Source organism: Staurois parvus, unplaced genomic scaffold, assembly GCF_062004578.1.
Source record: "Staurois parvus isolate SC_StPar_1 unplaced genomic scaffold, SC_StPar_1.0 ptg001402l, whole genome shotgun sequence".
NCBI classification, from domain to species: Eukaryota; Metazoa; Chordata; class Amphibia; order Anura; family Ranidae; genus Staurois; species Staurois parvus.
Window position 1 is genome coordinate 436847 of NW_028319198.1, and position 24397 is coordinate 461243.

Here is a 24397-nt window from a genome sequence, read left to right on the forward strand (position 1 = left end):
CGTAGCGCGGTGACGTATTTCTGGCGTGGCGGCCATCTTGGTACACCTGTGTATTCAGCTGTACACCCAACAAACATAGATATATCCTCATCTGAGAGCATGAGGGTCTAATGTGGACTGGCTGCTACGTAAGTGCAATTTTACCAAAGATTTTATGTTCCTATGGTATAATAAACATACTACACTATGGGAGGATTCCTCTTTTTGTTCTGAGAAATTGATATTTCACCTATACTTGGAGAAGAGCCAGAGTGGGAATACTAAATCCTGAAAAGTGGTTTTGGAGGGCTGTGGTGCCTGGAGGATCTGTGAGAGGGATCCATTACTGCTCTTTGACCCGCAAGGGTCGAAGTGATGAGGTGAGAGGCTAATCCAGAAGGTGGTTGGATTCACAAGCTCTATCTACACCCAGATATCTGCAAGATTTGTTTCACTTGTGGTCACCTTACAGTATTATTGGAAACACCGTTTACAGTTTTGTTCACCTTCAACATTTCATTATTGGACTTTGAGTTTGCGTTTATTATTTAGTCATCATTTCACTTCACATTGTGCACGTGTGATGTAATATATGTATGTGTATTTCTCATGCACATACGTATAGATTTAAGTTTGTGCTTTTTCATCAGTTTGGGTGGTTTATTTGTTAATTTTGTTATCATTAAGCACATATTATTTATTTTCATTATTATTGTCACTATTTTGATTTGAGTTATTGGATTCCACATTCACTTAAATAAGTTTGAATGTAGCGCAGCATTTATATGGTTTATATTATACCATAGTGCTTCCCTAAACAGGGACAATTATATAAGTGACATGTGTAATTAAAAATAACAGTTCTTTCTGGTGTCCATCAATAACTCAATGGCCGCGGCAGAAGCTTCATTAAGTCCAACCAATTATCTGCGGCAGTTCCTTATATATACGCAGGAAAAGCATCATGACGCCATCCTGATGAAGCCATGTGGGCGTGGCGTAACGCGTAGAGGTGGCGTAGTGACGTACTTCCGGTTGGCGCCATCTTTGAACTCCAGGGTGTATACAGTACACGTTTTGGTGGTGAGAAGCCTGTATGTTTCTACATTGATGTAAGTGAGCATTTGGCGTTTTTTTATATATATCTATTAACCGTTTCCATACCGGGCAATTTTACCCCTTCCTGCCCAGGCCATTTTTCACGTTTCAGCGCTCTCACACTTTGAATGACAATTGCGCGGTCATACAACATTGTACCCAAACTAAAATTTTATCATTTTCTTCACACAACTAGAGCTTTCTTTTGGTGGTTTTTAATCACCGCCGGGGTTTTTATTTTTTGCTAAATTAACAAAAAAAGACCAAAAAGTTTGAAAAAAAAAAAACACATTTTTCTTTGTTTCTGTTATAAAAGTTTACAAATAAATAATTGTTCTTCATAAATTTAGGCCGAGATGTATTCTGCTCCATGTCTTTGGTGGAAATAACCCAAATTAGGATGTATTATTTAGTTTGTAGGAAAGTTATAGAGTTCACAAACTATGGTATAGATCTGAATATTGATCAATCCTGAAGTACTGACAGCCAATCTAATTTCTTGAGGTCCAAGAATGTCAGAATAGTACAGATATCCCCCAAATGACCCCTTTTTGCAGAGTAGACAGTCCGACGTACTTCATAAGAGGAATGGCGAGTTTTTTGAAGTTGTATTTTTTTTGTCATAATTTTTCGGAAAATGAAAAAATTAAAAAAATTATTTTCCCTTTTTTTTTTTTTACATACTGTCACCATTGCAGTACAGCGTCATCATATAACTGGCATGGCGGTGAACAGGGACACTGACTGGTGACAGTATGAAAAAAAATATATATATATATTTTTTTTATTATTTTTAATTTTTTATTAATTTTTATTTTTTTTTAAGATTTTTTTTTCTTATTTTACTATGACCAAAGTAGTACAATGTTACCATAGTAACATTGTACTACTTTGGGGAAGTGATCAGTATTTTTTTTTTTTTTTACACAATTTGCTTATAGCAAAGAATTACTTTGCTATAAGCAAGCATTTACCTGAATGAAATCGATTCATTCAGCTTTTTTTTTTTTCTTTTTTTGTGCTTAGCTGTGATTTGGTCACAGCTAATCACATGACATGTGCATGTGATTAGCTGTGACCATTCACAGCTAGGCACTAGTATACAATGAATGGCATGAATGAAGCCATCCATTGTATACAACTGTCATGTGACCTGCTGTGATTGGTCACAGCAGGTCACATGGTACCAGCAACGGGGGCCGATACTCAGATCTGTCATCGGCCATGTCCAGGTACACGGCCGGTGACAGATCGCGCTGCTGCGCCGCTCTGCATTAGCGCAAACTGCGCATGTGCGGGAGGATGCCAAATGGCGTGCACTTGGAATGCTGGAGCGTTTTTGCGGCCGCCAAACGGCCATTGGCCGGGCGACTAATGGTTAAACTTGTGGTTTTACGCTATGGAGGCATTCCAATCTACTGTGGATGGAGGTCATAAGAGGGAGAGAAGGAGTTACTTACAAGGAGTGTGATACCTGACCTACCATTGATTACTAGCGGGATCCAGGGGATCCATAAGGCGTTGTGGCCCCCTTGGGGGTCGCAGAGTGGAGGTGAGCGTGCATGCTTGCCATTGATGGATATCACTTCACCTTCTCACCAAACGCAGGATCACGTTTGAAAATGCATGATTGATACTACTATACAACAATTGAGTTATTGATGGAAACCAGAAAGAACTGTTAGTTTTAATTACACATGCGACTTATATAATGGTCCCGATTTAGGGAAGCACTATGGCAGGGGTGGCCAACCTGCGGCTCTCCAGCTGCTGCAGGACTACAAGTTCCATCATGCTTTGCAATGTCTCATGAGACCTGTAGAGTCATGCTTGTAACTTCCCATCTTTGCAATGCCTCATGGGAAATGTAGTTCCACAACAGCTGGAGAGCCACAGGTTAGCCCCCCCTGCGACTATGGTATAATCCCCATGAAGGAAACATAATAATTTTTTATCACTTGTTCTTAGGTTCTATTGAACCTTTTCTTGTGTGTGGTTTTTGCACAGATTGCACTAAGAAATTTACTATAACCAATTGTATTTGTTATTTCTTGATTGCATTATGTAATATTAATTATATGTGCTAGCGTTGCATCATAAATATTTAATATAGCCGGAGTTCATCTTGAGGGGATGTTTTGGATGTTAGCTGCTTAGACGTTTAGATTCACATAAACAGCGCGGGTGGTCCTTTTCTTTTAATTAAACTTCAGCTGTAACTATAGACACACGGATCCGTACACAAGAATTTCATCCCAACACCACATTTAGAAATGCGCGTCTTTTATTTTGTATCCCAACATTCTCGATGACATGGATATATAGTTAAAGGCACATCACACAGTCACATTGTAATGATAAATTCCCTTTTAAAAACAAAAAAAATCGGACACATTAATACTTTGTTCGCTTTGATGGCGGGAGGTTTCCCGTGTGAGACAGCTTCTACATCTTCATTTTATTTTCCTCTATGGATAACCATTTGTAAACACGCCTTTTAGTACACGCATCACTCAGGACAGAATTAGATGTGGTCATTTTTATCCCTCTTTCCAAAAATAATCTAAGCTATACCCATAATATCTGTATTAAAAAATATATATCAGTAGAAAACATGTTTTTAGCTTATAACGTTCAACAAAATTAGATTTTTCCTTTGGTTATTCACATTCACATTAGTCACTGCGTCTTTTTTAACATGGAGTGGGAGCAGCAACATCTGGATACGGCTCAGCTACAAGGACCGTCGTCATCAGTTTGTGTCACCCATAAAAGAGCCCTTTACCATGGTTGTCTGCTGGTGTCACCCATACAATCATATTCTTATCAGGTAATCATGGGACCATAACCTGGGCTGGAGCTGCCAACATTCTATTATTGTCAGGGTCAGTATATCTAACATGGACCTTTCAGTCATAGGTGTCTAGTCTACAGCGCTGGTACACCTGTCCATTTCCATGGCTTGGGGGCTTCAGCAATGGGGGGGGGGGTCTCTTTATAGGTTCAGCTCATCCTAAAAGACTAACACCACTCTAAGGTGATCCTCCTTGTTCTACTGGATTTTCCATGAATACATCATGACCACCGCTGACCTGGCAACTCAACATAGAGACCTCACCAATGGAGTTCCTAAGAGCTAGAATTTATCAAGTAGATTATTCATCCAGCATCTGCCAATCAATCCATTTCAGTTGGACCCTTTAAAAGGAGATCTCCAGGAAATATCTATGGAAAGGACAACAGGAGGTAAGTATAAGGTGTTGATTAACACCATGTTGTCCTTTCCCAGATACAGCTTTCCATAAACTCTAGAGCAGTTATTCTCAACCAAGGCTCCGTAAAACCCTAAGGTTCCTCCAAAGTTTCTAGGGGTTCCTCGAGCTGTGGCTGAATGACCTATTATTTGATGGTGTCTTCAATGTTCTGGAGCCAATGCCAGATGCATGACACCAATGATCTTGTTAACTACCTGTAAGGGTGGTGTTCTAACCACCACTTTAAAGGGGAGTATTCTTCCCACTCTCCACCAATTGAAGGGGAATTTTCCTAATGACCCCCAATGGACAAAACTCAGCTGGGGTTCCCCGAGATCTGAAAATTTCAAGAGTTCCTCTGGGTAAAAAGGTTGAGAAAGTCAGCTGTAGAGAGTGCAGTGGGGTATAGGATACAGTGATATCATTAGCTCATTGCTCCTTGTCTACATTCTCTTTACTTCCCATTAATGCTAATTTGTGAATAGAAATGACCATTGCAGAGACCAAAGCTTGCAAATTGGCAGATAAAAAGGCAAGGATAAAAAAAAGCAAGTTTTTGCCCCCATAGACTTCAGTAGGGTTCGGAACTATGGTCCAGGTTAAACTTCTCATCGGGTTTGCTGAATACAGTTATTCTCAACCAAGGCTCCGTAAAACCCTAAGGTTCCTCCAAAGTTTCTAGGGGTTCCTCGAGCTGTGGCTGAATGACCTATTATTTGATGGTGTCTTCATGTTCTGGAGCCAATGCCAGATGCATGACACCAATGATCTTGTTAACTACCTGTAAGGGTGGTGTTCTAACCACCACTTTAAAGGGGAGTATTCTTCCCACTCTCCACCAATTGAAGGGGAATTTTCCTAATGACCCCCGATGGACAAAACTCAGCTGGGGTTCCCCGAGACTTGAAAATTTCAAGAGTTCCTCTGGGTAAAAAGGTTGATAAAGTCAGCTGTAGAGAGTGCAGTAGGGTATAGGATACAGTGCTATCATTAGCTCATTGCTCCTTGTCTACATTCTCTTTACTTCCCATTAATGCTAATTTGTGAATAGAAATGGCCATTGCAGAGACCAAAGCTTGCAAATTGGCAGATAAAAAGGCAAGGATAAAAAACAGCAGGTTTTTGCCCCCATAGACTTCAATAGGGTTCAGACCTATGGTCCGGGTTAAACTTCTCATCGGGTTTGCTGAATGCGAACTGAACTTTGCCCTGTTTGCTCATCCCTATTTTAACTTTAACCATGAAGTGGCTGACATGGCAAGCCAGGGCTGTAGAGGTGGTGAGGGCTAGGATCTTCTCTAGCTCCTTCCTCTGTTGGGTGTATATGGACATCAGAAACTACCGCTTGCTGCTGGAAGGGAGGCCTGGAGCAAAGGTAAGAAAGGTCGGACGGAGGCAGACTGGACAAGTGCCCATTTATTACCCACACATTGCATCAATTACCCATCTAATGCCAAGGTCAGTTTTGGGGGGGGGACTAAAGAGTACTCATTCAGGAAACATTGAGCCAACCATACCGCTAAGCCCGGTCACTCTTCAGAGAGACATATCTAGGAAAGGAAAGCACGGTCCTCTCTACTCATAGTTCCCAAGGCCTCATTCACAGGGGCATAGAGGGCCATACATTGCACATTATACCGAAGAGAAGCTTGAGCAGAAAGCAGATTGATAAACCATCGGTTATTCTTATGTTCTGTACAATCAAAGCTAATCCCACCCTAGTGCAAAAGCATAAACATAGAATTCTAGTAAACACAACTACTGGTTCAAAACATAACAAGGGATGGGTGGAGATTGTATATACCAGCCAGAGTCAACCTCCAATACATGTTCCAAGCCTCAGGCCTCCACCTGTTATAGAAACATATTGCAGAATGCTTAACAATAAAACAACAAATGAGAGTTCTGTTTGTATGACCTTGGTTCCTCTTTTGTCTGATCCTGTTCTGTTACAGGTGGTCGTTCACAGCCGGATGAATGTAGGTGATACAACAGATACGAGAAGGTAACGTTTAGGGTGTGATGAGTCTGAGAACATGATAGTCTGTTATTGGATGTAGCTGTAACATGTTGGAAGCGTTCAGTGATCACTAATTGCCTTCTATATAAAAGAGAACACTCCGTCATGCCTTCTCCAAAAGAAGATGGCAAATCTGTGTCCATCTATTGGCGAACATAGTAGAAGAGGCCACCCTTCGTCTCAATGGTGGAGGACAGACAGTGGGGACAATAAATGCTGCAACCACATGGGCCCTGGCATTAGTCAGCCTGCACTGGAAAATGACAACTGATATCTGATTACTATTTTCCCTTTAGAAATTATTATGACATTAACATTTTCTACAATGGGAAAAATAAAATGTTTCCAGGTTTTATGCCACCTCTGAGCATTTCCTTCAGCTTCCATTTGACAGACCACAGACCCTCCTCTGTTTTTAGGGCATAAAATTGCAAAAATAAATCAGACACAGAAACAAATATTGTGTCTAATGGTGATCGATGATTTTATAGGGCAGCACAGTGGCTAAATGGTTAGCACTTCTGCCTGGCAGTACTAGGGTTGTTGGTTTGAATCCCAAACATGGTAGCACCTGCCTGGAGTTTGCATGTTCCCCCTGTGCCTGTGTGGGTTTCCTCCCACGCTCCAAAGACATGCTGGTAGGTTAATTGGATCTGGTTTAAATTGGCCCTAGTATATGAATGTAAATTAAGGACCTTAGATTGTACAACCCTTGAGGGTTAGGGACTGACTTGAATGTACAATATATGTAAAGCGCTGCGTAAATTGATGGCTCTATACAAGTAACTGAAATAATAATAATTCATAGCCAGCATGCTCAGATATCAGAAGCCTTAAGAACGACATTAAATACAGCCAGTGGCATGTGGGGCACCACAGCCATCATGGAAAGAGGACTAAGGGGTTAATACTGGTTCAACAAGGCAAGATAAAATTCCTGTATTAGGAGGAGCTGATTACCTCCTACAGGGAGAATACATCAATATATAAACTATTTGGCACAAACATTAATCACCTAATACAATCCTCTGTGGTGTAACCCAGATGGTTCCCAGTGTGTTACTTTGGGAATTACTATGGGGTGAGTGCAATGTCTAGAGAGCCAAATCTCTTGTTTTACGCTCTGTTCACTGAGGAGCATCCTTAGGGAAAATGTAAAAATTGCTCTCTAAGGGATGGATAATGAAGATCTAGGGGATAGTCATCAGCAAGATTCTGACACTGAAAATCTTTTCAAAGTTTTACTGGTCACCATAATATCAGCACCAAGACAACCAGGCTGATAGGGTTTGGACTGAAATGGAGCCTTGGTTGTAGCTGGTTCTCCTTACATATGTACAAAGATAAAAAGTCACCATACACATCACACTACACATCAAGTAACAAAAGAAACCCATTGTGCATGTGTGGAGTCCAGGTGTATATGTTGTTCATTGTGGAGGACAAGCTATGGTGAAGAACCTGGAGTGGACCAAAGACTTCAAACTGGTCCTCTTTGTGCTGAGCCTGTGTGGGGGTTTTTGTTGTGGAGACCAGCTATGACTAAGGACTGGTTCTGGTACTAAGCAGAGCAAACTGGCTCTTTTTGAGGAGATCCTATGGAAAAGCTGTTGTGGGATAACAATTACGACTAAGGACCTGTTCTGGTTAAAAACACTTTTTGTGCTAATCCCATGTAGAGGTTGTTTGTTGCGAGGACCATCTATGACTAGGAGAACATTCTGGCAAAGAACCTTCTCAGTGATCATCATATATGAAGTTGTTTGCTACGGCTAAGGACGTGCTCTGATACAAATCACTAAAGACTGGTTCTTTTTGTGCTGATCCCAGAAGTTAGTTTTTTTGTGGAGAAGACCAGCTACAACTAGGGATCTGCTCTGGTACAAAACCCTTCAAACTGGTCCTTTTAGTGCTGTTCCTATGAATAGGTTATTTGTTGGGGGATCAGTTATGACTAAGGACTTTATCTAGTGAAAAACTATTCAGACTGGTCTTCCCTGTGATGATCCTATGTATAGGTTGTTTACTGGGGACCAGCTACATGTAAGGACTTTATCTGGTAGAAAATCCTTCAGACTTTTCTTCGTAATGATCCTATGTGAAGGTTGTATGTTGTGGAGACCAGCTACTAAGGGCTTTATCTGATACAAAACCCTTCAGACTGATCTGATAATCCTATGACAAGGTTGTAAAAAAGACTCAAGTTAGCTGATGATGGTTCCTTCAACTTTTGACAGGCTCACTGAAGGCGAGTGTGTACTTGAATGGTGAATCAAGTCATTTAATTTTTAAACCGCGCCTAGTTTTCCCCATTTTATAAAAGTTTGGCATCAGAAAATGCCACAATGAAGTAAAATAAAGAATGGTAATCAGTGGTGATAAGCACATCGCCAGATTTGCCAGGACAGTCCTGTGTCTTGGCCCAGTGTTCCACCAATGCTGTGTTCTAGGCTATGTCCTGGGATCCCAGCATCAACGTTAAATGAGATACTGCAGGGAACAGGGGTGCAGGTAAGCATTCCTCACATATTTAGAGGTAGGGTCTGGGTGTGCCCAACCCATAAAGTCAGTGTGAGTTGGGCCCACCCTCTCAGCAAGTGGGCGGATGTAATTTGGACCGTGGGCGAGGTTAATGTCCAAGGAACCGAAAGGGAGAGAGAGGGCTGCAATGAATCTAAAAGGTCACAATCATGTTAAGCATTCCTTCTACAGCTTATCAATTAAAAGAACGAATCCAGCCGGTACAATGTGAGGGGTCTTCTTTAGTGTGGGGAGACCTTTAGTATGACCCCTGACATTACCAACAATTTTTTTATTGCTTGTAATGCTGTAAAACAGCCAGAGACTGTAAAACATTCTACTATAGATAATCATAGACAGGGGCCACATTGCAGGAGATGGTCAGAGACTATGGACATAGTACAGGCATGTTTGGAGACTAGGGACATGTTGCAGGAGATTCTCAGAAATTGGGCATATGTAACAACAGACCAGTGGTCTCCTAAATTCAGCCCTTTGCTTGCTTTTATCTGGCCCTTGGGGGATTATTCCCCACCACGGTCACCAACAGATGGGCATAGTTCCTGCCACTCTATTCCTCCTACTGATAATTATGGGGCACTAGTCCTCTCATGGACACCAATGATGTGCCACTATTCCTTCCAATGACACCAATGATTACTCCCACTGACACCAGGACATTTTCTACTACTCCTGGATACAGTAAACTGGCATTTAATTTAGAAAATTTGGAGACCCCAGCAACAGACTGTTAAAGATGCCTCGACCTCACAGGCCCTTTACAAGACACACACCCTATATAGCTTTCTTAAAATAATATTCTTCTCTTCAAGAGTCATTATAAAAAGAATAAATCTCCCTCACTGGCCCTGCATAAGCACCCTAGGAATACACTGCTGGGGCCTAAGGGCCACACAGTCAGTACCATTTGGGCACCAGGGTCCTAGAATACAAGAGGCAGAGATATGACCTCCATTAAATCCTCACCATCCTAGCTCCACTACTGGAAGGATTCAAGATCTGCTGTGGTGGCAATGAAACAATTATCTTTCTTTGCCCCGTTTACTACATTTGCCATGAAAGGATCTGTCAGGTTTACTTTTGGGTCAAGAACAGAAGAGGCAGAGATTTGACACCCATCAAATCCTCACCATCCTCACTCCATTACTGGAAGGACTCAAGGTCTGCCTTGGTGGCAATTAAACAATTATCTTTCTTTGCCCCGTTTACTACATTTGCCATGAAAGGATCTGTCAGGTTTACTTTGGGGTCAAGAACAGAAGAGGCAGAGATTTGACACCCATCAAATCCTCACCATCCTCACTCCATTACTGGAAGGACCCAAGGTCTGCCTTGGTGGCAATGAAACAAATATCTTTCTTTGCCCCATTTATTACATTTGCATGAAAGGATGTGTCAGGTTTACTTTGGGGTCAACTTCTAAAACAATTTTGCAAACTGAACAAAGTTTCACTGTATGTTTTTTAAAAGACTAACGTCTGGATCACCAGCTCCATGCTCCACAAGTGGCAATTTGATATCAACATTTTCTGTTGAATCGTAGCGTAATCCAAAGACTTTAAATTGTGGTTTGGGCCACAAGGAGATGGACTAAGACATACAGTATGTTAGAAAGTTGAAAATGAGCCCTTGTTTACGCAGCACAATAACTTTCAGTCACCCCGTGAACCAATCAAGCCTCCAAATTAGATCTACAGTGTTAGGGCAGTCCCATGTTCTGTATTTCTGGTGCCTGTCATGAACAGTGCCCCCCTATGGAGTAAAACAGGACATATGTAACCCACAGTTTTTGAAAAGTGAGAATGGGTCCCATACCCTTCATCCCTTCTCAAGACAATTCCACAAGTGGGAATAACAGTAGTACACACCTACGTCGAGGATGTGCATCCCCATATCAAGAGATAGAAAGATGTGCATTCCCATGATCTATCAAAAGATAGAAAGATGTACATTCCCATGATCTATCAAAAGATAGAAAGATGTGCATTCCCATGATCTATCAAAAGAAAACCTCCATGTGAGGTCATAGCTCTTTTCACACCTGACTGACCCCTTGGCTACCATGCAAAAAAATATATATATGTGCGTATACCTGTAAAACCCAACTAAACTTTCAATTTAAAATCAACTGAAGTCATTCCAGGGGCATAAAAGGCATGCAAAGTCTTATTACTTGTTTTGAGAAAGCAGAGCAGAAAAGCCTGTCCCCTGCCAGCATTGTGCAGAGGACCCCTGTGTGAAAGTGGCCTCTTTGAATAGATCCAAAACCAACCCCATCGGTGTCAGAGGTAGAGCTAAGACTAAGACTCTTGCTCCCACTGATATATATATATCTGATACAATGGGGGGGGGGTTTGAACCTATGCAGGGACCCTCTTGGGTTCTTGGCCCCTTGCCCTCTGCTTCAACACAGAGAACAAGGGTCCTTCTATGTAGCATGCTGGCAGGGGAGGGACAGGCTTCTCTACTCGGAGTGTGGCTGCTTTCAAAAGAAAGTAAACTGAAAAACCTTGGAGCATTTCACTTAAGATTCACACAACTTACACCTATGATTCAACAGAAAATTGTGAGAAGCTTGTGTGAAAATTATGTATTCTAGATCAAAACAATTGTAAAATACAGCCTTTTGTGCCGATACACCTGAAGGGTAATTAGCGGATTTAAATTCAATGACAAGTATGAACAACCACGCAAATGGTGAAAATGTGAAAAATAATTCACAAAAAAAAAAAAATGTGCTGCTCTAAAACACGTTCATATCTTGGCACACCGTATTGACCGAATACGGACCAGAATGGAGCAGAACGTTTCCAATACCTTTGCTAATATTTAAGGTGTCCATGTGCTTAATACATTCCTCTTGTGTGACCAAAAATGCTCTGAAAATCTTAGCATGAACCAACAACAAAAAGAACATATGTACTATCAGGAAGAGCGATCACGTCCTGGATGTGATGAAACGCGTAGAGGCGGGACTTCCAGATGTGACATGGAGGTTTATATCCTAAGCAGCTATTGACCTTCTTGGATCAAACAAGGAGTCAACAAATATTGATGAGCGAGACCCCTGGTGGGGGGGGGGCAGAGTGGTGGAAACACAGGCGGCCATTTTGGAGGAGGCACTGAGCATAAGTCACTTTAACGATCACTTGCAATGGCTTTGTGTTGACGCCAGTCACTGTATGGACTATTTGCACTGTGTGTTGAACCAATCACTTTATGGGCTATTTATATATTTATGTTGGCACAAATTTGAGCCAATTTGCTACTTTTTGTTGCTGGTTTATACTACTTTTTGCTGTTGGTTCATACTACTTTTTGCTGTTGGTTCACACTACATTTTTCAGACTCTTTTTGCTCACAAGACTTGAATAGTAACCAAGGTACTGGAAAAGCACTGCTGCATTCTGGTTTGGCATTAGTGGATTTAAATTGAAAGTTCTGTTGGGTTTCAAACCACTTTAAAAAAAAAAAAAATATTTGTAAAAAATAATATAAGGCACCCACCTCCTGACACCTTTGTATAGCCATGTCTAAAATGATAAAAACAAGGGGGATGGGACATTTCCTAGTTCCCTCCCCAGGATCTACAAAGTTACTGATTATATCCGTGTTCTGCAAGATGTCCTGGTATTTGCTATGAAGTTGCTGGTCACTCAAGGCCACTTTTTAGAGATAAAATAAAGCCAAATAGCAAAACCTGCCATATGTACCATTATCAAAAATACACATCAGGACAATTTCTACTCTGTTTCAGAAAACCTGCAATTCTGTTCTTTATGAGCCATCACCTACACTAATGAAAAGTCTAAAGCTCCCAACAATCTTCCAAAAGTGGAGCTACAACCAGCCTTTAGTCTACCACTAATTAGGGACGGATACTCAAAAACGTGATCTCTCCCGTAGAGCTCTGATACGTCTCTGAACGTGTGGGGAGCAAAACCAAAAAATTACAACAGAAAACACAAATTTTTACAATTCTCAAGTTTGAGGAGATGAATCGTAGCAAAAAAGGTGACACACGCATCCTGTATAATTATAGGTTCTCTTGGCTGCCCAGGCCAACTGGCCAGCAGGGCAGCTGGATCACCATGAAGCAATATGGCACCTCCTCAGTAGGGGCACCAGGTGAGCACCAGCATTAAATGTTGAAAGGAAAAAAAAAAACACATATAAAAAAAATTAGATTCCCTTTTTCACATCAAGCATTTTCTGAACTTAGCAGGACAGATAAAGTGCGTCATAATTAGTGTCCTCGTATTCAATCTAAGGCAAGCACGATAACACTGGACTTTAACCCTTTACCGATGTGTCTAGCAGATCAGACTGGTAAAACAAAATGGAGCATAATGCTTGGATTCCATCTAGTTTCGTTTTTGATGTCTGAAGGAGATTATAACCTTTTTGTTCCTAGATCAGAGTCTTCCTTCCTTGACCATAAACGTAATTTGTGAAGACACAGAGATATGGTGACATCATGGCCCAATGACGTTAGTTGACGGAAATTCCTTCAATATTACATTAGTACCCATTTACTTGTACAATGATATGCTGGTGCTATGGCTAAGTGAGATGCTGAATTTTCCTTTTTTTTTTTTTTTTTTTTTTAATTACCTCTGATTATATTTAAGACACCCAAGTGAAATAGGCCACTTCGTCTAAGTCTACAGGATAATCCGTCAGAAGTATGGGTGTCCTTTGATAGAGTTCTCCCTTGTAACTACGCCACTTGCCGAAGGGAAGGTAGACGTCACGTTCCTGCTTTCCCGGCTCCAGAACAGGAGCCACCATTAAGGTGTCTCCGATCAGAAACTGGGAATCAATTTTGTGGGCAGCTTCATCATTTGGAGCAATCCACCAGATGGGTCGTATGATGGGGTCGCCAGTGTCAGTAACCTCCCCAGCAAGTTCCAGCAAAAGAGGGGCCACTAGAGATTCGTGGATTCTGGTGAACTTTTGGGCAATTTCAATCACTTCTTTATCAAAGAGCCATGGAGGCACGGAGAACTGCATTGAGGGCATAAATGCTGACAACTCCAACCACCGGATATAAAGCTCCTTCATATCCTTTGTAAAATTGCTGTAGGCATTCCCACCAATCATATCCGGAAGGATGAAAGGATATCCAAGCATGCTGATGGTAAGGACAGTAGGTATGAGAGACTTTAACCCAAGCTCGTACCCCCAATCTGAATCTCGGTCAATGATCCTGAAGAAACACGATATGTTTTGAGACTGATAACCAACTCTAAGCTCAGCAAGGTCATAAAACTGGTCAGCCATCTCCGTGTACCGCCTACTGTACATGTTGGGATCTGCCAAAGGTTGAAAGGTGCTGAACTGTTTCGGAAGATAGCTGGTTTCCCCAGCATCAAACTTGAACGATGATATTCCATACTTTGTTCTCAGCTGTCTGAGGTTATTCTGAAACCATTCCTTTGTGCTGGGGTTTGTGAAATCAAGAATAGCACCAATCCCATTCCACCACTGAACCATGGCGGGCAACTGACCTGTAGGCTCCTTCACAAACAGCCCCTTCTCTATAGCAACTCCAAAATTGGGAGAGTTATAGTTGATGAAAGGGTGAATCCAAAGGGTCACTTTGAACCCATCTTCCTTTAACTTTTTGAACATTGCCGTTGCATTCGGAAACTTCACCGGATCAAAGTCGAAATCACCATAATACTTGGTGTACATATCGTCTATCTCTATGTGGCTATAATTAAAGTTGTATTTCTTTATGCTCTCGGTGAAGTTAAGCAGCTTCTCCTGATTGATGTGGGTTTTATACAATGCCCATGTTGACCATATCGGAAACTTGAAGGCACTTTCTGAAGGTATCCGGCTGGGCTTATTGAAGTACCTTCTCACCATGTACTTGTGGATGGAAGTCACGTCTGACCCCACGCACACTCGGTAGCTGAGTTCAGGGAATGGTGGTTTACCTGGAAGAGGTTTGTAAGGGGAATCGGTATACCTTGCTTCAAAAAAGAAAACCTTCTCTGTGCTATTCCAACCAAGGTGGAAAGGGACAGAGGCATTAATTTTAATGGCCGTTGCATTGGACGACAGCCAGTAACTTTCCAGGATTCCACCAAAGCTATCTTTAAAAGAATAAACATCACCAGTAATAAACGGTCTGGGTTCTTGGTATCCAGATAATTTGATCGGCCAGTTTTGCGTGCGCATCTCAGCACCTCCATACCAGTAAGCATCATCCCAATACATGGTATGCTGGACCGCTGTATCTGCAACAAACTCCTCCCAGCGCACCCGGTAACACATAACAGTGTCTTTATCCTTGATGACCGTCTGAACAAAGAATTTTAGGGGTCCCTTTTCTGACCTGGAACAGGACAATATTGCCCCCTCTTTTGTGCAGGAATCTAAATCCAGGACTCCAGACTGGAAAGCCATTCTGAAAACCACCCTCCCCTGGTGGTTTTGTATGATGAACCCATCCTTCTTTAGATACAGCAGCTCTGTCTTCAGGCGGTCGGCTTTCCGGAGAGAGATGGAGTAATAGCACCAAGACACTATTGCACAGATGACCAGGACGATGCCCAGTAGTACAGCGCCGATTAGAGGCTTCTGCTCTTTAGGAACCTTCTGCTTGACTGGCGTAATGTTTTCCGGCATGAAAGTGTACATGATGGCGGATGAAGGTCACAGATGGCTATTCCTTGAAAATGGTCAGATCTCTCACTCCAGTTGGGGCTCCTTCATGTCTAGAAAAAGAACAAAAAAAAATTATTTGAAAAAAGGCCAACACAGTTATTTTCACCTTCGTTGTATGTGTGTTTGCATACGGGTCCACACCTGTGGACATATGTAGTGGTACCGCCTGGAACGGCAATGTCTACCTTACAATAGTTCTACTGACTATCTACATTCCATCTGAAGCCTTTGTCCTCACATCAGGTACATCATGGTCTCAGATCCTGGCAGGAAATTTTTAGAACTCAACTATTAACAACCATTGTATGAGGAGCACATGGGTGAGATGGTCTCAGGCTCTTCCAGTTGGTCCTGTACATGTATACAGGCCCGGACTGGAACAAAGAAAAAAAAAAAATAGGCCAGAGCATTTTAGACTGAGCAGCCAATTTTTCCAGGGGCTGGGGCGGTTGGCGATGGGAAATTCACAGAGTTGGTGCTCCGCACTGTAATGTACAGGGGCACTGTGATATAAATTAAAAAATATCAGTGCCCCTTTACAATGCAGTGCCCCTAGCAATCACAGCCCCCCATCACAGTTCCCCTTGCAGTCATGCCCCCCCCCCTTTTCACTCTAAACACAGCACCCCTTTTACTCTTTGCTGCCCCTGCGCAGTCCTATCTTCAGCAGGGCAGAGGCAGGACTCAGTCTGTGTCTCCTCTCCCGGCTCTCCCGCCCCACCAACGATGTCATCCTATCAGCAGGGCAGGGGGCAAGAAGAGTTGCAGATCTGGACCATATTAACAAGTAGGCAATTACCCGCTTAATATGAAAAGAATCCCGCTCTCTGTGCAGATCTCCAGCTCCTCCTCCCCCCGGCTCTGCCAATTGGATGACATTGTTGGTGGGGCGGGAGAGCCGGGAGAGGAGACACAGGCATGGCTGAACAGCGGGAGATGAGCGGCGACAGTAGTCTGTTAGCCCTGCCCGGATCGCAGTCGTTGCTTACCTTCCACTGTGCGACCTGGTCAACTACAGGACACAGACAGGTACGGGTCCATGGCCTGGGGGGGTTGGGTACCCCTGCATTAATAGAGAAACTAATCACCATGCCACTACCTAATCTGATGATGATCATTACATAAAGTGGAAAATAGCACTGACACATTAAAAGAAAGAAAAAAAAAAACAGCCCAAAAGACCTCCCACTCACACCTCCACAAAAAATTTATAAAACGTTATAAGGAGGTCAAGCTGAAAAAAAAAAAAAAAAAAAAAAAAAATATTATTATTATAATAGATTAATTAAATTGTCCAACTGTAAATTATCTGGATTAAAACTCAGATAAACCACTTGGTTAGGAAAACAAACCAATCAGAGAAGTGATCCAATTGTATGCAATAAATAGTAGTTACTCTTCCACTTGTGCAGAGGGATCCCTGGGGAGATGGCTGGATAGATCTCCTGGATCTCCCCACCAGATCGACCTGGGGAGCCGCCAAGTTACACAGGACCAACCAAAAGCTGTTGGATCAGTGTGGAGAGCCAGGTCCCGCTCAACCGCAGGAAACTCAACTGGTGGATGGACCGAAAGGATTGTCAGAAGGGAATCTACTGACAGCAGTGACAGGGCACTGCTTGTGGGGAAGCTGGAAAAACCAGCCGGGACACCACGGGAGAGCCGCAATGTGCAGACACCAAAGGATTCAGAGGCCACCGGCTGTCTGAGGAAACAGGAGGGACCCATGATAGTTGAGGACTGCGCCACGACGAGTATCCAGTCTCCATGAATCCTGCCTTAGCCAACACTTGTTAGGACATGAGGTCCTGGCCCACTGGGAAAATGCCCGATGTGCTCTATTGCCAGACAAGGCCTGCACCTATACATTCACCGGCCACTGTTCAGTTGCTTGGTAACATAAATTGCTAATCAGCCAATCACATCTCAGCGACTCAGTGCATTTAGGCATCTAGACATGGTGAAGATGACTTGTTGAAGTTCGAACAAACCATCAGAATGGGGGAAAAAAAAGGGGATTGAAGTGACATTGAACATGGAGTGGTTGTCGGTGCCAGGCGTACTGGTCTTAGTATTTCAAAAACTGCTGATCTCCTGGGATTTTCATGCAGAACCACCTCTAGGGTTTACAGAGAATGGTCTGAAAAAGAAAAAAATATCCAGTGAGAAGCAGTTGTGTGGAGGAAAATGCCTTGCTGACATCAGAGTGGAATGGGCAGATGATAGTTCCAGATGATGGAAGGGGAACATTAACTCATGTCAATATGGAGAAAAATCTCTGAGGAATGTTTCCAACACCTTGTTGAATCTATGGCACAAAGAATGAAGGCAGTTCTGAAGGCAAAGAGGGGTCCAACCCGGTACTAGCAAGCTGGACCTAATAAAGTGACCGATGAGGGTATAGTGGAAGAGTATGCAATAGGCTACATATACAGCCAAAATATATATTAACAGCCAATAAAATGAAACCTTGTCCAGCCAGTGTTGGAATCCACACAACCCCGTCAGACAGAGCGGTACAAAAGGTTGAAGGTATTGATGTATGAAGGTAAAAAAAAAAACCTTTAGTGTGCAGCTCCCTCAATATTCATCTGAGCCTGATCTCGATCCAGTGATGTGTACGAGAGCAGCCGACTCTCTCCCTCCTTATTGGCTTAGACACAGCAGTTGGAGCCGTTGGCCTTCACTGCTGTCCATCACAGCCAGTGAGGAGGGAGTAGGGGGTGGGGCTGAGGTGAGCTTTGGGTGCCTTATGAACACATAGAATGGGGCTCAGAAGCGAGCATGCACGAGTGCCCCCATAGCAAACCGCTTGCTATGGGAGCGCTCAAAACGCGGGAGGAGCCAGGAAGAGGAAGATTCAGGCTGCTCTGTGCAAAACCATTACACAGAGCAGGGAAAGTAGGGCATGTTTATTATTTTTTAAAAAAATTAAATGTTTGCCTTTACAATCACTTGAAGCCAAAGCAACACAGGTTGGTCAAGAACCGCCCCAGCCTATGACTGGACAGTGAATGAAGGAGCAGCACCACACCGACCTTATCCTACAGCTGAAGTTTCACAGGGTGAAAGAAGTTGTCGTATTTTGTTTTTATGTCTTCTGTTTCCCGGGGACTTTGTCCCATCTTCCTAGCTGCTGTCCAAAGCTAACTATGAAGGCAGACAGGGCACCCCTCCTCCCTCCATAACCGTCCAAAAACGCAGCTACCAAGGAGATGGCTGCTTCCACAGGAGGCTCTTTTCTCTGACTCCAAGCAGGTCCCTGAGGCAAGGAGGAACACAGAAGAGGAGGGCTGGTCAGCTGATGGTTCTAGGTGAGTGGGCAAGTGATTGGAGACATAGAAAAGTGCCATCAGCCAAGGCAGCCATCTCCTTGCTGTCAGCGTTGTCGGACGGATGTGGAGGAAAGAGGGGCGCCTTGTCTGACCTCACAGCTAGCCTTAGATGGCACCTAGGATGATGGAGCAAAGGACGGCATAGACATGTCCTACAGAGAACAGGACACACTGATAGGCATGACGATGAGACTTCCATCCAGGACATTTCTGTTGCTACAAAAGATATATCTTATGTAGAGCAGAACATAAAGTCTTAATGCCTGTCTGGACAAAAAAAAAAAACCAACAACAACACACACACACATATATACAGTGAGGAACAGAAGTATTTGAACCCCCTGCGATTTTGCAAGTTCTCCCACTTCTCCATCATGGAGGGTCTGACATTCACATTGCAGGGGATTCCCACTCTGAGGACAGAATTCATGAAATCCCATTGTATGATTTGTAAAGAATGTATTTGTCTCGCACGGCTGAACAGAAGTATTTGAACCCCTGAGAAGATCCGTGTTAATATTTGGTACAGAAGCCTTTGTTTGCAATTACAGAGGTCAGACGTTTCCTGTAGTCCTTGGCCAGGTTTGCACTGCAACAGGGATTTTGGCCGACTCCTCCACACCGATCTCCTCTAGATCTGTCAGGTTTCGGGGCTGTCGCTGAGCAACACGGAGTTTCAGCTCCCTCCAAAGATGTTCTATTGGATTTAGGTGTGGAGACTGGCTAGGCCACTCCAGAACCTTGATATGCTTCTTACGGAGCCACTCCTTGGTTCTCCTGGCTGTGTGCTTCGGGTCGTTGTCATGTTGGAAGACCCAGCCATGACCCATCTTCAATGCTCTGACTGAGGGAAGGAGGTTGTTGCTGAAAATCTCACAATAAATGGCCCCATTCATCCTCTCCTTAATACAGTGCAGTTGTCCTGTCCCCTTCGCAGAAAAGAACCCCCAAAGCATGATGTTACCACCCCCATGCTTCACAGTAGGGATGGTGTTCTTGGGATGCAACTCATCCTTTTTCCTCCAAACACGGCGAGTGAAGTTTAGACCAAAAAGTTCTCCTTTGGTCTCCTCTGACCACATGACTTTCTCCCATGCCTCCTCTGCATCATCCAGATGGTCATTGGCAAACATCAGACGGGCCTGGACATGTGATGACTGGAGCAGGGGAACCTTCCGTGCAATGCATGATTTGACACCATGACGGCGTAGTGTTCTACCGACAGTGACCTGTGAAACTGTGGTCCCAGCTCTCTTCATGTCATTGACCAGCTCCTCCCTTGTAGTTCTGGGCTGATTCCTCACCTTTCTTATCATCGGTGATACCCCACGAGGTGACATCTTGCATGGAGCCCCAGTCCGAGGGAGACTGACAGTAGTCTTTAGCCTCTTCCATTTTCTAACAATTGCTTCAACAGTTGATCTATTTTCACCAAGCTGCTTGGCAATTGCCCGTAGCCCTTTCCAGCCTTGTGGAGGTCCACAATTTTGTCTCTGGTGTCTTTTGACAGCTCTCTGGTCTTGCCCATGGTAGTAGTTGGCATCTGACTGACTGTGGGGTGGACAGGTGTCTCTAAAGAGCTCAGACAGGAGCTACTAAGTTAGATGAATGAGTGGAGTAGAGGGGGACTTTGTAAAGGCGCAGTAACAGGTCTGTGAGCCAGAATTCTTGCTGTTTCTCAGGTATTCAAATACTTCTGTTCAGCCGTGCGAGACAAATACATTCTTTACAAATCATACAATGTGATTTCCGGAATTTTTTTTTTTAATTCTGTCCTCAGAGTGGGAATGTCCTACAATGTGAATTTCAGACCCCTCCATGATTTTTAAGTGGGAGAACTTGCAAAATCGCAGGGGGTTCAAATACTTCTGTTCCTCACTGTATACTGCAACTTGGCAATACAGACATATTTTAAATTTTTATCCCTTTAAAAATACAAAGTACAAAAAAAAAAAAAAAAAAAACCACAACACACACCTTTTGATCTGCCAGAAATCCAGTAAGGGCCTAGTTTTCTGTTTAAGCCGACCACCCTGACTCTGCTGCACTGAAATCCCAAAAATTGTTGTCAGCCCTCTCCCAATTCTCCCCTATAGGAATACAGAGCACCCCTCTCCTTCACAACCCAAAGGAGAAGGTGTTCTGTAGTCCAGCAGTGAAGGGCTGACAGCACTGTTTGGGATGTCAGTGCAGAAGAGGCGATGGTGCCGTCTCAGGCAGGAAGTTATGGCCCTTTTACATTGGGGTGCTTCAAAAACACGATATGTGGTTTCAAAAATGCATATTGAATTTTTAAATGCGTTGCGTTAAAACGTAATGCGATGCATATGTAGCTTACATGCGTTTTTTTGCAGCTGGTCACTGGTTGCTAAGGATGCCAGCAGATGCCGGCTCCTTAACAACCAGTGAATCGCTACATAATATCCCCCCCTCTACCTCCATGGTGGACACCCCCAATTCCTCTATGTTCAGCCTCTTCGGCAGGAGCCATTCCGGCCGGTGGCGCATAAAGCGGCCAGGCAGATCAGACGCAGAGCGCAGCCATTGCTACCACCAGAGAGGGGAGGAGCTGGGAAGACTGGGCGGGACAGCCGGGAACAGCTCGGGTGGCTCTGTGAATGTGAGAGGTGGACAGGGGGGCAGCTGACCAGCTGGTCCACATGAAGAGAGATGAGCTGGGAATGATCACCATGAAGATATGACGGTGGAGGCATTGCATCTGTAGATATCCACTGGTTGTTAAGGACCTGACGGATGCCAGCTCCTTAACAACCAGTGGATAGCTACATAATACGTTACCCCCCCACCTCTATGGGGGTCACCCCCAATTCCTCTTTGCTCAGCCTCTTGGGCAGGAGCCATTCCGGCTGGTGGTGCATAAAGCAGCCAGGCAGATCAGATGCAGACATCGGACAGAGAGGGGAGGAGCTGGGAAGACTGGGCGGGACATCCGGGAACAGCTCAGGCGGCTCTGTGAATGTGAGAGGTGGAGAGGGGGGCAGCTGACCAGCTGGTCCACATGACGAGAAAGGAGCTGGGGATGATCACCATGGAGATATGGCGGAGGAGGCATTGCATCTGTAGCTATCCACTGGTTGTTAAGGACCCAGCGGGTGCCGGCTCCTTAACAACCAGTGGATAGCTACATACCACGTTATCCCCCTCCCCCCCCCCCACCCTACCTCTATGGTGGTCACCCCCATTTCCTCTTTGCTCAGCCTCTTGGGCAGGAGCCATCCTGGCTGATGGTGCATAAAGCGGCCAAGCAGATCAGACACAGAGCGCAGCCATTGCTACCACCGGACAGAGAGGGGAGGAGCTGGGAACATTGGGCGGGACAGCCGGGAACAGCTAAGGCGGCTCTGTGAATGTCAGAGGTGTAGAGGGGGGCAGCTGACCAGCTGGTCCACATGACGAGAGAGGATCTGGGAATGATCACCATGGAGATAAGGCGGAGGAGGCATTGCATCTGTAGCTATCCACTGGTTGTTAAGGACCCAGCGGGTGCCAGTTCCTTAACAACCAGCATTCTTTTTTTTTTATAAAAAAGTAACATGACCCCAAAAACGCAGCAAAAAAAAACAGTATCCTTGGTGCATTTCCATTGACTTACCATGGAAGATGCATTTTGGTTCGCTTTTGAAAAGTGCAGCAGGCAGAAATTTTCAAAATGCAGCACAGCAATGAGAACAGTCACACAGGATTTAAAGGGAAGTCATACTGACGCGCTTGAAAGATGCAAAAGTGCTCCAGTGTGGAAGAGCCCTTAGCAGCCCACTGGAATTTTCTGGCAGGTCAACCGGTACCGTCACGGCTCCATTACTATCCACCAATCATAGGACATGGGCGGGCCTTGACCAACCTCGACTGCTTTAGCTGGAGTATTGAAAAAGGAGGTCAGGTGCTGGCTGCGCTGCCTGGATACTAGCTGGAGAACGTTTCAATTCCCCTTAGCCATAAAGACCGTTCACCCCGACATATTTCACCTCTAATGCGCCCATTAGCCTCCACTTCTACTTTAGAGGCAACACGGAGCCAACTAGAAGATCCTGGAGACCATCTCAGCCATGCGCTCCTCATACAGAGTCCAATAGGAGAGCATTGTATGACTTTCCTGCCAGGATCTGTGACCGGGACCAGAGGACAAAGGCTGCGGATGAAATGTAGATTGTCAGTAGGACGACCACAGCGGAGGAGGAGGAGGCCGCCATATGGCGCACCGCATACAGGAAGGCCCTCAGCCTCCTAATAATCACTTCACGAGGAGTTCAAACAGCAGCTGATTAGAAGAGCAAACATTTATACAAAGAAAAGGATATTAGATCTGACCTCCGGCCTTCTCTCCAGTCTTGCACAGGTGTACCGGCTCTTCTCCTGGACTTATACTGATATCAATGCACACTATGAGCTTCTCACAATGTGCATTAGAAGCTGCAGCAAGGCAGATAGATCCCGCCTCATTTCCTTGCTGGAGGACGTCTGGCATCATCTAGCCCTTTCCTCTCCGACCTGTCTGTCCCTGTCATCACAGCTGGGAAAAAGGGAAGGGGGAGCGGGACAGAAGGGATGCGTGTCCCAGACTCAGTACCATGGACTGACTGTCCCTGGCCCCGCCCCTTTCATTCATTGGATTTCAGTTCTTTCAATCACGAAGGCTTGACATCACATGTGGGTGTTCCCTATGCAAATACAGCCGGCCTAGCCACATCCATTCCTCCGGACTGACCCACCCATCAAGGCATTTTGATATTTGCATAACTCCAGCCACTGCTTGCATCAGGACTGAGGCCTCTAGAGAGGAGGAGTACTGAGGCAGGGGGCTGTGAAAGCTCCCTGCCGGCCCCTCCCCCTAGCCATAATCTGCCTTCACTGCATAGAGTGGCACAGGGACCCAGAAAAATAAGGTATGCAAAAAAAAAAAAAAATAACCAGAAAAGGTATTTAAATATTCATATTCACCAACACTATGGTTCCTGTCCCTGAGACACTGTTAGGGATGCAACGAAATTTCACCACCAAAACATATCGGCCAAAAATAGCCCTATTGGCATTTTTGCAGATAGGAAAAATTTAGCCGATACAGGTGACTGTGTGTACTGCAGATGTTAGGAGGGGTTGGGGGAACCGCAGGAGAGGAGGAGTGTATACAGCGATTGGCTGTCAGTATATATCAGTGCCGGTTTTTAAATGTAATTACCGGCTTTTTTTTTTCTTCACTATAGCTCACAGAATTAGCTGTCACTTTCCTTCTCAGCTAAAAGAAACAAAGTTTCCTTTTAGTTTCTTTCCCGAGATAAAAGAAAGAAAGTTTTGTCACGATCGCCGCCACCAACATGCGACAATCGCACGACCGCGACTAACAGTAATACGTCACGCCCGCAGCGTCAGACCCCAGACCTTCTCACCAAACTCGTGACCGAAGGACCGGCCGATCTAAAACCGCGGTGTGACGCGCGTAACAAGGCCACACCCAACTGCACCCTGCACAGCGA

At 44.2% G+C, this 24397-nt stretch overlaps 1 protein-coding gene across 3 annotated transcripts in view; it reads right to left on the reverse strand.

Moving 5' to 3' along the window:
* Positions 1 to 3343: 3343 nt before the first annotated feature.
* MYORG (myogenesis regulating glycosidase) overlaps positions 3344 to 24397 on the reverse strand; it is a 38835-nt gene continuing 17781 nt past the window's right edge. For all 3 annotated transcript variants that reach the window (XM_089661898.1, XM_089661899.1, XM_089661900.1), the window contains exon 2: positions 3344 to 15620. In XM_089661898.1, coding sequence (XP_089518024.1) covers positions 13519 to 15543 — 2025 coding nt within the window. In that variant the 5' untranslated portion in view covers positions 15544 to 15620 and the 3' untranslated portion in view covers positions 3344 to 13518. The remainder of the gene's footprint in view (positions 15621 to 24397) is intronic.